This window comes from Pelodiscus sinensis, chromosome 2, assembly GCF_052426305.1.
Source record: "Pelodiscus sinensis isolate ZL-2025 chromosome 2, ASM5242630v1, whole genome shotgun sequence".
Taxonomy (NCBI): domain Eukaryota; kingdom Metazoa; phylum Chordata; order Testudines; family Trionychidae; genus Pelodiscus; species Pelodiscus sinensis.
In genome coordinates, this window is record NC_143053.1 from 150,182,085 (window position 1) to 150,196,304 (window position 14,220).

General features: G+C 40.7%; 1 protein-coding gene across 2 annotated transcripts in view; it reads right to left on the minus strand.

Moving 5' to 3' along the window:
* Positions 1-5,927: 5,927 nt before the first annotated feature.
* Positions 5,928-14,220, minus strand: part of EPB41L4B (erythrocyte membrane protein band 4.1 like 4B) — a 266,752-nt gene continuing 258,459 nt past the window's right edge. For both annotated transcript variants that reach the window (XM_075921605.2, XM_089776480.1), the window contains exons 24-25: positions 11,957-12,123; positions 5,928-8,278 (exon numbers count right to left, since the gene is read on the minus strand). In XM_075921605.2, the coding sequence (XP_075777720.1) occupies positions 8,209-8,278; positions 11,957-12,123 (237 nt within the window). In that variant the 3' untranslated portion in view covers positions 5,928-8,208. The remainder of the gene's footprint in view (positions 8,279-11,956; positions 12,124-14,220) is intronic.

Below are 14,220 nucleotides of genomic sequence, written 5' to 3' on the forward strand. Positions count from 1 at the left end.
CCAGTTCCGACTTACATACAGATGCAACTTAAGAACAAACCTACAGTCCCTATCTTGTACGTAACCTGGGGACTGCCTGTACTTTACCTCAGTATTCCTTCTGACTGATAGATGCTTCAGGTTTTTGTTTTATTTTGAAAGTTGGAATAAAAAAAATAGTAATAAGGACTTAGCTCTAAAATCAGACAGATCCCAGGGTATATCTACACAGCAGGGCTACACTCCAAATAAGCTACACAACTTGAGCTACACTAATTGTGTAACTTAAGTCGAAATAGCTTATTTCAAATTTGGGAACGTCCACACAGCACTTATTTTGAAATAGAGCACTCTTCCTCTGACTTCCCTTACTCCTCGTAAAACGAGGATCACAGGAGTCAGAGCAAGCAGTCCTCCAGCTCAACATTATTTCGACAATAATGTTGAAACAACTGCCTGTGTGTAGACACGGAATGTGTTAGTTTGGAATAACGTCCATTATCCTGAAATAATGATGCTGTATAGACGTACCTTCAGTGTTCTTCTAGTTAGTGTCTTTTTTCTGAGAATGGCCAGCTCCAGCTTCTTTAGGGAATAGTGCCAGAAATCATGCATTGGAGGTTTTTATGGAATAAACTGCCCATACAAATGGCTTATGTGTTGTGCCGAGAGTGTTATGTAAGCACATATGAAAAGATCAATTACTTCCTGGTAAATCAGATGGAGCTGGGAACATTAATTACACCTGAAGAAATCAGGAAAACAAAGAATGTCGATGCAGATTACCCTTTCATTCAAGAGCATCTTTTAGTACTACACATATTTAAGGGGCTAATGTATTTATTTATATCTAATGCCTAAGTTGTACCTATAGCTACACAAATATTACGCAGGACGTGAATTAGTGGAATAGATTGATTAAAAGGAAGATCACTGAAAAACATCACCCTCGGTAATCTGTAACTGAGCCTTTTCAGATGTCCGCCATTAGTCTAGATTATTAAAATGGTCTGAAAATATCAAGAGGGCTGGGAAAAAGTGGCCACTTCTTCTGTACTGACACCTGCAGCAGTCAGTGAGAAAAAGCTCAAGGATTTAAGCTAATAAAGCTTTTTCAGATATTTAGAACCAAAAGTTGCAAGCACAGAACATCAGATTCAAGGTTTTGTTAGGTTAGAGAGGTTATCCAGAGCCATTACCTACATTCCATCCCCTTTATCTGCCTTACCCTGTGTGCTCTACCAAGGCAGGATTGAGGATATGTCTACACTGCACACTTATTTCGAAATAAGCTATTCCAGAAGAAATATGACAAACTAGCTTATTTTGAAATAGCACGTCTACGCTACAGGGAAGCCTCAAAATTAGTCCAAGGCAGGCTTCCCCAATGTGAATGTTCTACCTGATTTAGAGCCCCAGGAGGCACGGTAGAGTAAGTAGTTTGAATGGCCTTGGGGAGGAGCTATTTTGAAACAGCAGCAGTGTAGTGTCCATATTATTGCTTTTCTGAAATAGCTATTTCGGCATAGGTGTTATTCCTTGTGGAATGAGGTTTAAAGAAGTCAGAATAAGCCGTCCATCATTTCGAATTTATTTCAAAATAATGGAATTGCTGTGTGGACGCTTGCATTGTTATTTCAAAAAAACGGTCATTATTCTGAAATAACGGTGCTGTGTCGATGCACCCTGAGATAAAAGATCCTTGATGGGAGCTGTAAATGAAGGAGGAGTGAACTTGGTCAAGATTTTTCAAAAATGGAGGCCTAAAGTTAGACTTGTTAATCCATATTTAGGTGCCTAAATATGTGACCTGATCTACAGAAGTGCTGAGCATCTTGCAGGCACTCTCTTTAAAACTGTGCCATAATTTTTAGAGAGATGTAAGCATACACAGTGGTGACCAGTAAATGGGGCCAAAGTAGCTGTGCAAAAGAGAGCTGCAGCATGACTTGTGGCTCAAAAAGGAGGTCATTAGGACCCCGTTTTTTAGAGCTAGTTAGGTGTTGCACCACTCTGGATTGCAAGGCCTGAATGACTTAGGAACCCGTCTCGTTTATCCAAAGTGCCTCTTGCATTTAGAAGACCATTTCTCAGTGAAAGGCCCCTTCAGTCACTCTTGAAAATGAGACAGAGGCTTCTGTGTGACTTAGGCCCAGAGTTCTTTAGGTGTATAAGTTCTTTAGGTGCATAAAAATCTTTTTGGGTTTTGGCCCGAGGGGATGCAAAAAGGAGCAAAACAATGCCTAAATAACTTTAAAAATCTGAGTTTTGGACTATGGCACTTTGGAAGATCTTGGAAGTGAAATGCAGAGGAAATAACCTTGGAAAGGAAAATTTCTTCTCCAGTTGGAGGGATGTATAACAACAGTTTTGGCTGAACACATGCACCAGTAATGATTCATGTTGCTGTTTGCCCAGATTACAAAGAGAGAGATTCTAACAAAATGAATGGTTGGCAATTTAGGACCATATGTGCATCTTTATATATTTATAGTTAACAATAGGGTAGAACCACCACCCCCCTACATCAATGCAACATTTTATTGTCTACATGAGGTGAAACACCAGCTGACCCCCTTATTGTTTATTGTCCCTCTTTCTCCATAACCTCTCTTTGTTCTTTATTATTTTTATTTTTAAAGTAATAAGATTTTTGTGTGGCACCTAACACACCATGGCAACAGCAACAAATAATGATGGGTGGTATTTTTTTGTAGCATCCACATGGTTTGTTGGCACAGGTCTCATTGATTTGCAGTGGGATTTGAGCTGCTACATCACTTCAGCACCTTTGCAAAATCCACCAATATTGAACAACCCCGGGGTGAAACCTGACCCCACTGAACTAAACAAAGACTGGCTTTCACCTCAAGTGTCTGTGTAATAAAGCCCATACATCTTGTCATTCCCTTGCCATTCTCATAGTAGATTTCTGCAATTCAACCTACTATCTTGCAAGTATCACCTTGTCTCATTGCCATTTAGGTACAATGCCCTCAGGGAAAGAAGACTAGTTTCTGATCCAAAAAGCAGAAACAATGCCTCCCGAGTTACAGAATGTATCTGGGTGTTCACTTGTCTGTTGACATAGGTCACGGTCATCTTGTAACACAAACTTAAAAAAATGTTAAGCTTTGGAGCCCACCTTGTCCAAAGTTCTAGGCTGTTTATTATTATTTTATCCTTTTCCCAGAACACAGGTTAAACCCTCATGAACTCTTCACATTCAAGTTGGTGAGAAAAATTTTGAGGAAATCCTAGTTAATGGAACTGTGTGTTCCGATGAAGACTGGTGTGTTTCAATTTTGCCAGAATTTTGTTTTGGAAGGAAACTGGAGGAAAAGTTCTGACAGTGTTGAAACATCCCATTTTGACATGTTCTGAATGAACCATGTCAATTTTTCACAGTTAAATGACATTTTATTTTCATATTGTAGTCTATTATATATTAGAATAGACCAGGAGACTTAAGAAATTGAAGTGAAAATTGAAACACTTAGCTCAACTCAGCCTCTCTCTCCCTTCCCCTCCTCTCCTCTGAATTTTCCTCTGCGGAGAATTTCAAAATATTTGGGTTTCCATTCCTATTTGGAATAAAATCTGTTGTCAAAATCCTTTGCAAAATGGAACTTCCATCTGCTGTATAGCTCTGTTGCTCATCCTTTCAAACAGGTATCTGTCACCCTATGAACTGAAAGATGAGGAAGACAAAATGCCATGATTTATTGCTACTCTATTTCTGGCAGTTTTTCCAGCATAAGTAAATCAGTGAAGCCTGCCTTAAGCAACCCCCCATGGGACTTGCAAATATCTGTTGCCCAGTAGAGATGGCCTTTAACTAAAGGTTGAGCATAATGGTGCTTGATTTCTTGGGGAAATTCTTCAGTGGTTGCTTAACTAAGGGGTTCCCTAATTAAGGTGGATCCACTTCATTAGCAATCAGATGTTTTCCTTGAATAGGGCAATGTAGCATGCCACCCAGATCCTTGATTTGAACATAGATTGCTCAGACTCAGTGATTTATTTTTCTCTCTTTTATTGCAGGCATGAATACAGGAACAGGTAAACAGCTGAGCCATAAAGTTTCTCTCAAGCCATGTGTCAACTAAAATGTCATTGTACTCGTCTCTTGATACAGGCTGCTGCTCAGCTGGAACAAAATGATGTCAGCAACCTGGGCTGGAGCTGCCACCCAGCAGCAATAACAGCAGCTGAGAGAGAAGCAAGCCCCCTCCCCACGTCATCTGAGAATTCCTTTACGGCACTTAACTTTACAAAACACAGTTGTAGGGCTGATCTTACATGCAATCAACAGATCAGTCTCAGTATATTTATTGCAAACGCCTTCAATATCAGGACATCAAAAATGAAATAACAATATTCCATTGTATAATTACAAAGAGTAGATTTCTGTAACCAGTGGACCAAAGATAAATTCAAGAAAACAAATGAAAATGAAGGATTTCCATAAACAGTATAAAGACAACATAATTCTGCCTCCATCAAAGCATTTCACCCAGTTGCCTGCTCTGTTTGAAGTGGCTGAGTGGGCAAACTCTTGCAGGGGAAACACAAATCCCTGAAGTGAAGACTTTAAGGAGGAACTGATTTTTAAACGTTGTATCTCAGGATATAAATATGGTTGTAATATCAAAAGCTATACATACAGTATCTTCTGATACTGATTAAGGACCTTAAACAATGTTTCCAGAGAAAACCTGGCCATTTCCCTTGAAATAAACAGTTCATTTTAGGTGCTCAAATGGGTAGCCACACAGGAAAAAAAAAAAAATCCTGTGAGAGATGGCAACATGGGAAAATACTTGTTTAGCCATTACATAACCATTGTCTACCTTTTGAAACAACTAAGCTTACTTTTGCTGCAAGCATCCAAACACGAAGCTGTGTGTTGCCACCTAAACAAGGAAAACACTTAAGGCCTCAAAGTTTTGAAACTGGGCTCTGACAGCAAAGTCATAGTATCACTTCGTAAAACTGAGATTTGAGAGTAAATCAATCTTCAGCAATAAACTTTTCTCTATCACCACCATAGATTAGGATTCGAGAATGATTTAAAGGTGTTGAAAAATGTTAGCTAATGGGTGCTAACTTATGTGTTCTAAAAGTGCAGTGTAGAAAAGATATGGTATACATCAACACTTGCTAACATTGTGGAGTTAAAGTCTACAGGGAAGCCTAGGTTTCAGCTGGACCAGGTTAGCAGATGGTCACTGCCTTGTCTGTACTAGGGATTTAACACCACTCCTCTCAATCCTAGTCCAGACAAGGCTGTGCATTAAAGGGGCAGATTGCACTTGCTCAGCGTGGAGTGTGCAGGAACTAAAAATATGGAATCGTGCAAATGGAATTTAGATTTAATATCAGAAAACCATTCCTAAGAGCCTATAGAACAGTCTCCTAAGGGAAGGGATGCAGCCCCATTGCTTAAGATATTTAAAATTAGACTAGACAACCATGTGAGAATATACTGTGGAGAACAATCCTGCATTGGCAGAGACTCAGGCCCTGATTTTCATAGCCTCTTAGGAGCCTACTGCCCCTGAAATCAATGGGAGACACCTACATACTTGTAAGGATCTGGGGTTCAGTGACCAAGTAAGTCGGCTCTAGCTCTGTTCCATCTCTAAAACACAAAGGTGTCCTTGTTCTTTTCTCAGCTATTCCAAAGCACTCCCAGTCCATTCAGATGCAGAGTGGTGACAGGGCATCTTAGTGTATCAGTTTCCCTGTTCTGAAAGTTTCCACTTGAGAATTCTTATACACCTAGGAGTGCCAGGCTGTTCTCTACTGTAACAAAATCAGAGCTTATTTGTGTGTCACAAAAACTAAGAGGCTATTCCCAATCTGGCATTCATTCTCTCTGAAACCTTTGGCCGAATGCAGCTAACCAGTAGCAGGTAGCCCAAACCAAAGCAGGATCCGGGGGCTCTAGTTGCCCATGATAGCATTCTGGAATAAGTGCACAGCAACACTCAACAAAACCAGGAGAGTGTTGAAACACTGAGCTTTCTCCTTTATAATTTTTGTGAAGTGGCCAGCTACACATTCTGTGAAGGAATTTCACATACAATTCATGGCTGCTTCAGAACAGACAAGCCAGAAGCATTCAGTAGAAATGACTGTGCAATTTAAGTAACTCCAATCTTTGGAATTATTTTTGTTTCCTGTTTCTGAAAACAGTGGCTATTCTAGGAACCTTTTCTGATTTGATAGCTTGCTCTCTTTTATTAGTGACCAGGCAAAAATTATTTGTAGCTCTCCTTCCTCCAAAATCCCTCTGAAGTTGTCTCAGAGGAGTAGCCATGTTAATCTGTAACATTAAAAACAATGAGTAGTCCATGAGGTTTGTGGGCAAAACCTACTTCCTTAGATCTCCACTCTGCTTATCTGAGGAAGTTCATGTTGCCCATGAAAGCTCATGATACTATACATGTATATATGTGTTTGTCTCCAAGGTGCCACAGGACTACACATTGTCTCTTAAAGAGAAGTGGCAGAATGAAAGCATAATCTTATGCCTGGAACATTCTTTGCCTCCATGATTTCTTCAGAGGGAGCTAATATTCCCATTTGTTTAAAATAATCTCTGAATGACAGAAATGGGTGTACAAAAAGTGTGCCACCAAATGTTGGCGTCATAACTAGAAGGCCACTATACAGTCTGTAAAGTACTCAGAAACATACAAGTCTGAATACTTGTATAACTCCATGGACCTTTTCTGTATGTTAAGCCATTTCATTACAGAGTGCATCATGGATTTCTCCCTGACACCTACGCCACTTACTTTAGCTTCATTTTGTAGCTGGAGAAAAGGTTCAACATTATCAGACTTTAATTGAAGAGCCTTCTGTTCATTTCCTGCCCAAATGAATATAAAATAGACAAGTAATTTTCTGTCTCCAAGTTGCAATCAAGAGTCCTAAAATGCACTCAAGATTTTTCATATTAAATGACCATAACTAATGCTGAAGAAAATTGAATCTTACCATATGCATTTCCTAGCTTTAAAGCCAACATGCCAGTTAAATTTAGATACATCTATGGTCATTGGTATCAAATTAAGGGCATCTTTTGAGTTGAACAATATTAAAAACTGGAGAATGTACTGTACAGAGTAACAGAAAAATATAGATCTTGGGCCATATAAAACACATACAAGGTTTCTGAGTAAAATTGTGTGTTATAGCTGATGATGAATTGGTGTCAACTTTTTAAATTATTTACTATTCTGTATTACTAAAAAAAAGGGAAACTATCAGACACTCTTTAAGGAAATATGACCTAGATTGTCATTGTGTGATCTTAATACTATAAACCAATTGTTTAAAGTTCTGCTCCTGCAAACACATACTTAACACTAAGTAGGGGAGAAGTCCCATTACTTTCAATGGGACAGCTCAGTTGCTTAATGTAAACATGCACATCTATAGATGTATGCCAGTGTTTGTAGGATCAGAGTCTTAGTTAAAACTGTTTATGATTCAGATTTTTGCTTTAATGATATAAGTATCAATAGCAAATTGTTCTGAACAAATGAAGGTTTTTTTTTTTTGGCCAGGGTACAAGATGATTTATTTTATTGTCAAATCAAGATGACATGATTTTAGGCAGCACTGATATATCTACATATATTGGAGTAAAGATTAAGTTAAGAATTTGGTTAGATGGCCATTTTTTTCAGCAGAGGTGAACAGTCCTAGGGTTAAGAGATAATAATCATTTTCCTGCTTTTAAAAATGATTCTTTTACAAACTGTAGTAACTCGGTGCAATTTTCAGTTATACAAAATGACATTTTCTATGTTACTATCAAAATATTCTGCATAACATTAATCTCTGTGCAGTTATTAACATATATACAGAACAGTATTTCTCAGTAGAAATCAGTATGTTCCTTGTTGATCATTTTTACCTTAGATTTACCAAAACCAAACCTAAAATTCATTTTATAATAGTAGAAAATCCTAATACTCAGGATAAATAAAGGACTGAAGGTTTATTTCCCAGCAGCAAATGAATAAGGAACTCCTCCAAGTTAAAATCAAGTCAAGACTTAAATTTTAACCAACTGTGATGAATCTGAGTGAGCTGGGAACATAACACATTTTCATGATGCATTATGTTGAATACACAGAAGTGGAGGAATGTAAACAGACAGAAGGCACATGATAGGCCTCAATCCAGTCTCCGTGTGACAAAGTGAGAATTTCATAATTCTGTCATCAAAAGTCTTTTCATCATCTTCTCTCTCTCAAGTTCACGCCTCAGAGTCTCAGCACTGTATAATTAATGCACAAAAAGCCAATTATGGGGACAACAAAATGCTGCATATTTCAATTAAAATCATTCACATTTTTAAAGTACCAAGGGAAGAAGAAAGGTTCAGTATGATTCAGTCAAAATGCTGAAAATAGATGACTGAGTCAGAGGTAAACATCATTTGACATTTTGATTAGTAAAGAAAAGCAATCAAGGGGGAGAAAGCATGAGGCATTTTAGGGCTTACTCCGTCTCCCCACAAAATCATTGACAAAGTTATGGGCATCTGGTGGCTGAGGCAAGGGAAGGGTCTGCCTTCCTGAACCGCCGCCTGGCCATGCCCACACTCTGCCGCCAGAGCCCCTACTATAGGTGTTCGGGGGGGGGGGTGTTGCTTCCCCCAACATCCGCCCTCGTGGTGCTCCTGGCCGGGGAGGCTGGAACTATCTCCCGCCCTCCCCTCGTGCTCTGGAAGCCACGCTGCACACACAGCTTCCCTTCCTTCTCTTCCTCTCCCCAGTGCTCTGGAGAGGTTGGAGAGCGCTTGGCGTGCTGCCCCACCTCCTTCCTTCCCCAGGGGTGGAGCCTCAGCAGAGGGGCGGGGCTGTAGGTGGGACTGGGGGGCTGTCTCCCCCAGCCCCAGCTGCACTAACCACCCATGACAAAGTTCCCATTGAATTAAATAAAACACAAGACTAGCAGCTCAGTTTCTTGTTAATTGATATAAACACCACTTTAAAAGACTGATATTGCAGCTCTCTGCTCCTCAAGGCCCCAACCACCTTCCAGTTCCTCGTGCGGTTTGGTCACTCATTGCCTACAGGACCCTTTAATGTGCATGCAAGTGAATGCAGAGCCAAGCTGGATTAAGTGCTAGAGACCCTGCCTGGGATCATAGAATGCTGCTGCTGTGATGTTGTCACACCTTGGCTAGGATGCACAAGAAGTAGACATCTCCATAAAGCATTCTGGCAGGAACTGAGCAGGAAGAAGCAGCTGTGAAACAGCTAAGCCTAGTTCCTGACATGAGGAAAAGGACGAAGAGGAGGCGACCCAAACCTCTGTCGCCCACAGCCACCTGCCTGAACTACACCCACCGGGGTGGGATAAGCATTTGGGAATGAAGTGCAACCATTGCTATTCCTGCTCAGCCAAACCTGGGGGAGTAGGAAGACTGGATTTGCTGCTGCTCTTTTGGTGACTAGTATATGGTAGGGACGTCAGACTTCAGCCACTTTGGGTTTTTGAGTGGGCTCAGACTTCCCCCCCGTCTCCTGCTGCTCTGTATCACCACCCCTATTTGAGAGCCATGCCCCTCTCTGTATTTTCCCTCAGTCTGCTGCTGCTCTGAATGTTTTGGTAGACTAGTGCCCTTGTAGCCCATAGCTCCGGCAACCCCTTATCTATGGCCTAGGAAGGAGAGAGCTTTGTTACCACCAATTCTCCTGTTTCTCTACATTTCTGGCAGAGCATGCCGGGGACTGTGACAGGACATGCCCTCTTCCGGATGACAGAAAAGACTAACAATCATTCTGGCACTCAGTCAGACACACAATCAGTTTCAAAGAAACTGAGGCTGAGCCCAGGCTGAGGGTTGGCTCACAACAGGGAACTTGTTCAGATATCATAGGAGGTGTGTAAGGGGGCCCTCTCTCCAGAACTCTGTGGGGTAAACTGGATTTAAGGGGGTAGAGCGCTCTTGTGGGGCTGTTGCCAAGATGCATGCAAAATACAGCACGTTTTCTGGGTCTGTCACCACCCCTATTTGAGAACCAGGCAGATTGCTGGAGACAAGAAGAGACGGAAGAGGGGCAAAAAAGAGGGAGGGGAATGTAGCAGGTGGAGGGAGAGAGAAGAAGAGAGGGAGTGTCTAGAGAGCTTACTCTTCAGAATATGCCAGGTTTATATCTATCTGGTCCAAAACTGCACTGATCTTTGGTGTTTGGGGAGGTGGATTTACCTTTTAGAAGGACCAGATTTCACCACATGGCTAACATTTCCAAACTCTCTGCTCAGACACGAATGCTTCAGAGTCTCTCTACTAAGGTGCCTCTCCCTCTCACCCATGTGCTGAATATTTTGCAGGCTACCCAAAAGATATGGAATGGGCAGCTTGCGTCTACTGAGCTAGCCCTAGGTCTGATGCTTCTGTCATACTCTGTCATTGTTAACTGCCAGCACTTTAGAGACATGAACAGTTCATGAGTAGATTTATGGGCACATTCTCCAAAAGGGCAAAGCTTAATGAGAACCTATGAAGAGGCACACCGGGAAGGAAGGAGGGCTAGCTGTGCAGGAGAAAGACGCAGCAGTTAGGATTTTTCTTCTTTAAATTAAGCATTTTGGGAAAATGTTAGTGTGTGGGGTTAGTTTGTTTTTATGCAAATAAGAGAACGCTAACCCTGACCCTTAGCACTGGGCACCGTGCAGACAGGCAGACATCACAAGTGGAAATCAACAAGTACATTTGACTGGTGACCTGTAAATCAAAATTTGATTCCAGAGGTGAAAGTCTCATGTATTATGTCCCCATCCTAAGACTTTTGTTTCTCATTTCCAACCAGTACAATATGGTTAGTCTGGAAATGGAAGGCTGACCTTTGCTTTTGGGGTGTCACCTGGATCCAATTATTGATTTACCCCTTTAAATAGGCAGATTGATTAATTCAACACTCTTCAGTCTCTAGAGAGGAAAGATTGCCATTAGAAAAAAAATTAAAGAACTGAAAAAGAGTAAGTTGCCATTGGGAAGCTGGAATGTGTTTTTTTGCTAATTCATGCTATAAGAAGAACAATTCCAACCTGACGCTTCTCTGAAAAATCCATGCCTGGTATTCATTGGAAAGGGCCCCCATTTCTCAGCCCTTCCCATTGAATTTAGAAAAACAGATTGCAAGTGCAAACAAACTAAGGATATTAAATATTGATTAATTTACTAGTTGTGTAGTCGATGGAAATTCCATCAACTACTCGATAGGCCCTTCCACATTCCTCCTTTGAAATGCACAAGAGCCCCCAATGGGGTCCCTTCTGCATTTCAAAGCGGAAGCGCCCGCATGGAGCCTGGACCCTGGATCAATGCGGTGCTGCTGCTTTGAATTGCCATGTGGATCCAGGATCAGCTGGGGAGTCCCCAGCTGACTCCAGGAGCCACAGAAAATGCCGCACAGAGCCCGGACTCCCCAGCTGATCTCAGGTTCGACGCGGTGCTGCTGCTTTGAAGTACCTCCCTTCCCTTCCCCCCCCCCACCTTGTTGCCTCTATATGATAGAGGCAGCAAGGGGGAGAGCGACTAGTCAACTATCCTGTCGACTATCTGATACGCATTTGCTTATCGGATAGTCAACTAGTCCTTTACATCCCTAAAACAAACCAGTAGTTCGGGGAAGTGATTTGTCACAAAAAAAACCCCGGCATCTCAGGCCAGTGGTCTATCTGGCCATTAGAAGACACTGGTTGGCTGTATTGCCAGTTAAGAGTGGCATTCCACTCAGAGAAGATTCACAGGATGTTTCTTATGCTTTCCACTTGTCCTGAGGTAAACACCAAATGGCAGCTGACTTGCTACTGATGCAAACCTTAGTTCAGGATGACAGGGTAAGTCGGTTCTTTCCCACTGTAGTTATGATAGAATAAAAGTAATCAAACTCTTGAGAACCTAGAGAGACCTATAGGATTTATATGGACAGCTCACTACCTGTCGGCCAGGGAAATAGGTTTGTGTGATGGATATATCGTCTGCACTGTTGGGGTTGGGACCGTCTCTGCCAAAGATCTCATTACAGGTGATGGAGACACTGGTGATAACATCTTAGGTGATGACTGCACAGCACAGCACACAAGTTTGCTGTCTATAAATTCTGCCTAAAAAGAAAACAAAAAGGATAAGTTAGTTTTGACTTTTTATGCCCAATTTCTCTCAAACCCCCATTATCAGCAACTTTTCTTTAATAAGGAGGGAAAATGAGAGACTGCTCTGATAGCTGCCAGTGGCCTTTTAAGAACCAGAAAACAACCCTCATGTATAATGAGACTGACACTTTGACAGAGGTTCAATGGTTGTGAATCACTGATGACAAGACTAACTATAAAGTCCACTGTGGGATACTGAACTCAGTTCACAGCACATTTCACACGAACGAGATGCCCATAACGGTCAAACCCAACATGGGGAGCTGATCAGAAGTGTCCTCTCAAATTCAGTCCTGTTAAAATAGGGTTGTAGCCCCTTTTGACAATTGTGCATTTTATTAAAGTTGGGTGTGGCTGAGTCTAGGTCAAAGAGTTCTATGTAGTGGAGCACATCCTACAAGAAATACCAGTGACAACTAGCAGCAGACAATACTGCTGTCACATTGATATAAAAAGTACCGAAACCCAACAAACTCCAGACTCTTTCTCCATACTGTGTATGTGATGCTGTAGCATCACAAGTCCTGCAGCATTAAAGGCTGGGACATCCTGTCATGTGACAAAGTGTTGCGTTTTTGAAAAAAGTACACTGACCCACTGTTTGCACAAGAGCATTTAATGTCAAACAGAGAACAGCCTGTGTGTCACTGAGTAGATAGGAATGTGCAGAAGCTACAATTTTTTAGTGCTTCAAGAGAGTCAAGACACGTTCATACTATTATGAGTTTTTTTCTTGACAACCTGTTCTTTCAAACTTGATTCATTCTTCATAACAGTCAGAAGAGAACTTGGCACAATAGTCAGACAGAGAATTGTTAGCCAACTGTTGAATTATTGGACTTTTTTTCATTTCTTTACAAATTACTGATCTACTTATGATTAATTAGCTCTGAACATAGAAACTTAGGAACTTGGGATACAATCTGCTGGTTCAGTCAACGGGTGAGCCAGGAAGAAACTGTTGTAGTGTGTTTTTTACATTTCCCAGCCTATCTTTTAATTGGAAGCACAGAGTACATTTCAGATGAATGTACAAGGATGAGCCTTTCCAGTCATGAAAAATGATGAAATAAAACCAAACTGACAAGAAAAAAAAAGCAAAACCAAACCCTCTTTAATCCTGATCAATTTTAATTCTCCAAATCATTAAAAAAGGTAAGCTGACAAACTTCTCTGGCATCTACCTTTTAAAGCTCAATGTTACAGTCCAGACACAAGCACATTTTGCAGTCTGTTTGCAGCATTTTCTCATATAAGGACTCTCAGATTGGGCTTTATAGCATGAAACACAGGCACCATGATGTAAATCCTCAATGAGTATAAATTGTCATAATCCAATTGAAGTCAATGGAGCTTGGACGACTGACACTAGCTTAGCATCTGCTCCATTTTAATGGTTATTTTTGATTGTATGTGGTACTGATTTTCTCTACAGTATATATTTATATGCTTATGTTTATACAATATATTGGGGCAACTTTCAGCTGGTATGAAACAAAGTAGGCTATTAAGCCAATAGGTTTATGATTTACACCAGCCAATTCAGATGCAACTTAATCAGAAAGGTTTGCTTTTCCCTCCAATAAGGAAATCAGTTTAGCTCTCTATATTCTGCACAATTATAAAACCAGAAGAAAATATCTTCCAGAGCTTACTGTTTTTGTTGTTGTTGTTGTTTTCTATAGAATAAAAAAGACATTTTGGTTCTAATAAGCATTTTCCAAGCAAACCCTATCTTAAAAACAAAACAAAATAAAAAAAAACCAACAACTTTGCAGCATGTTCATAACATGAAAAGAAAGCAAGGGAAAGGAAAAGCTAGGGAAAGGAAAATGAACCACAAATATTTGCAACTGCATGATATTGTGCATAACCAGGGTACATTCAGAGTTAGATCTGGCTCTGTCCTGAATGTCTTTCCCTAAAGCATTTGCTTGTGTTGTTGTTTTGAAGTAAAAAACTCAGTGACACCTAGCACAACTGGTGCGTTAAAGTGAACTGAAAAATAAATTGATCTGAAGCCAACATTTCCTTGTTGAATGATTCCCG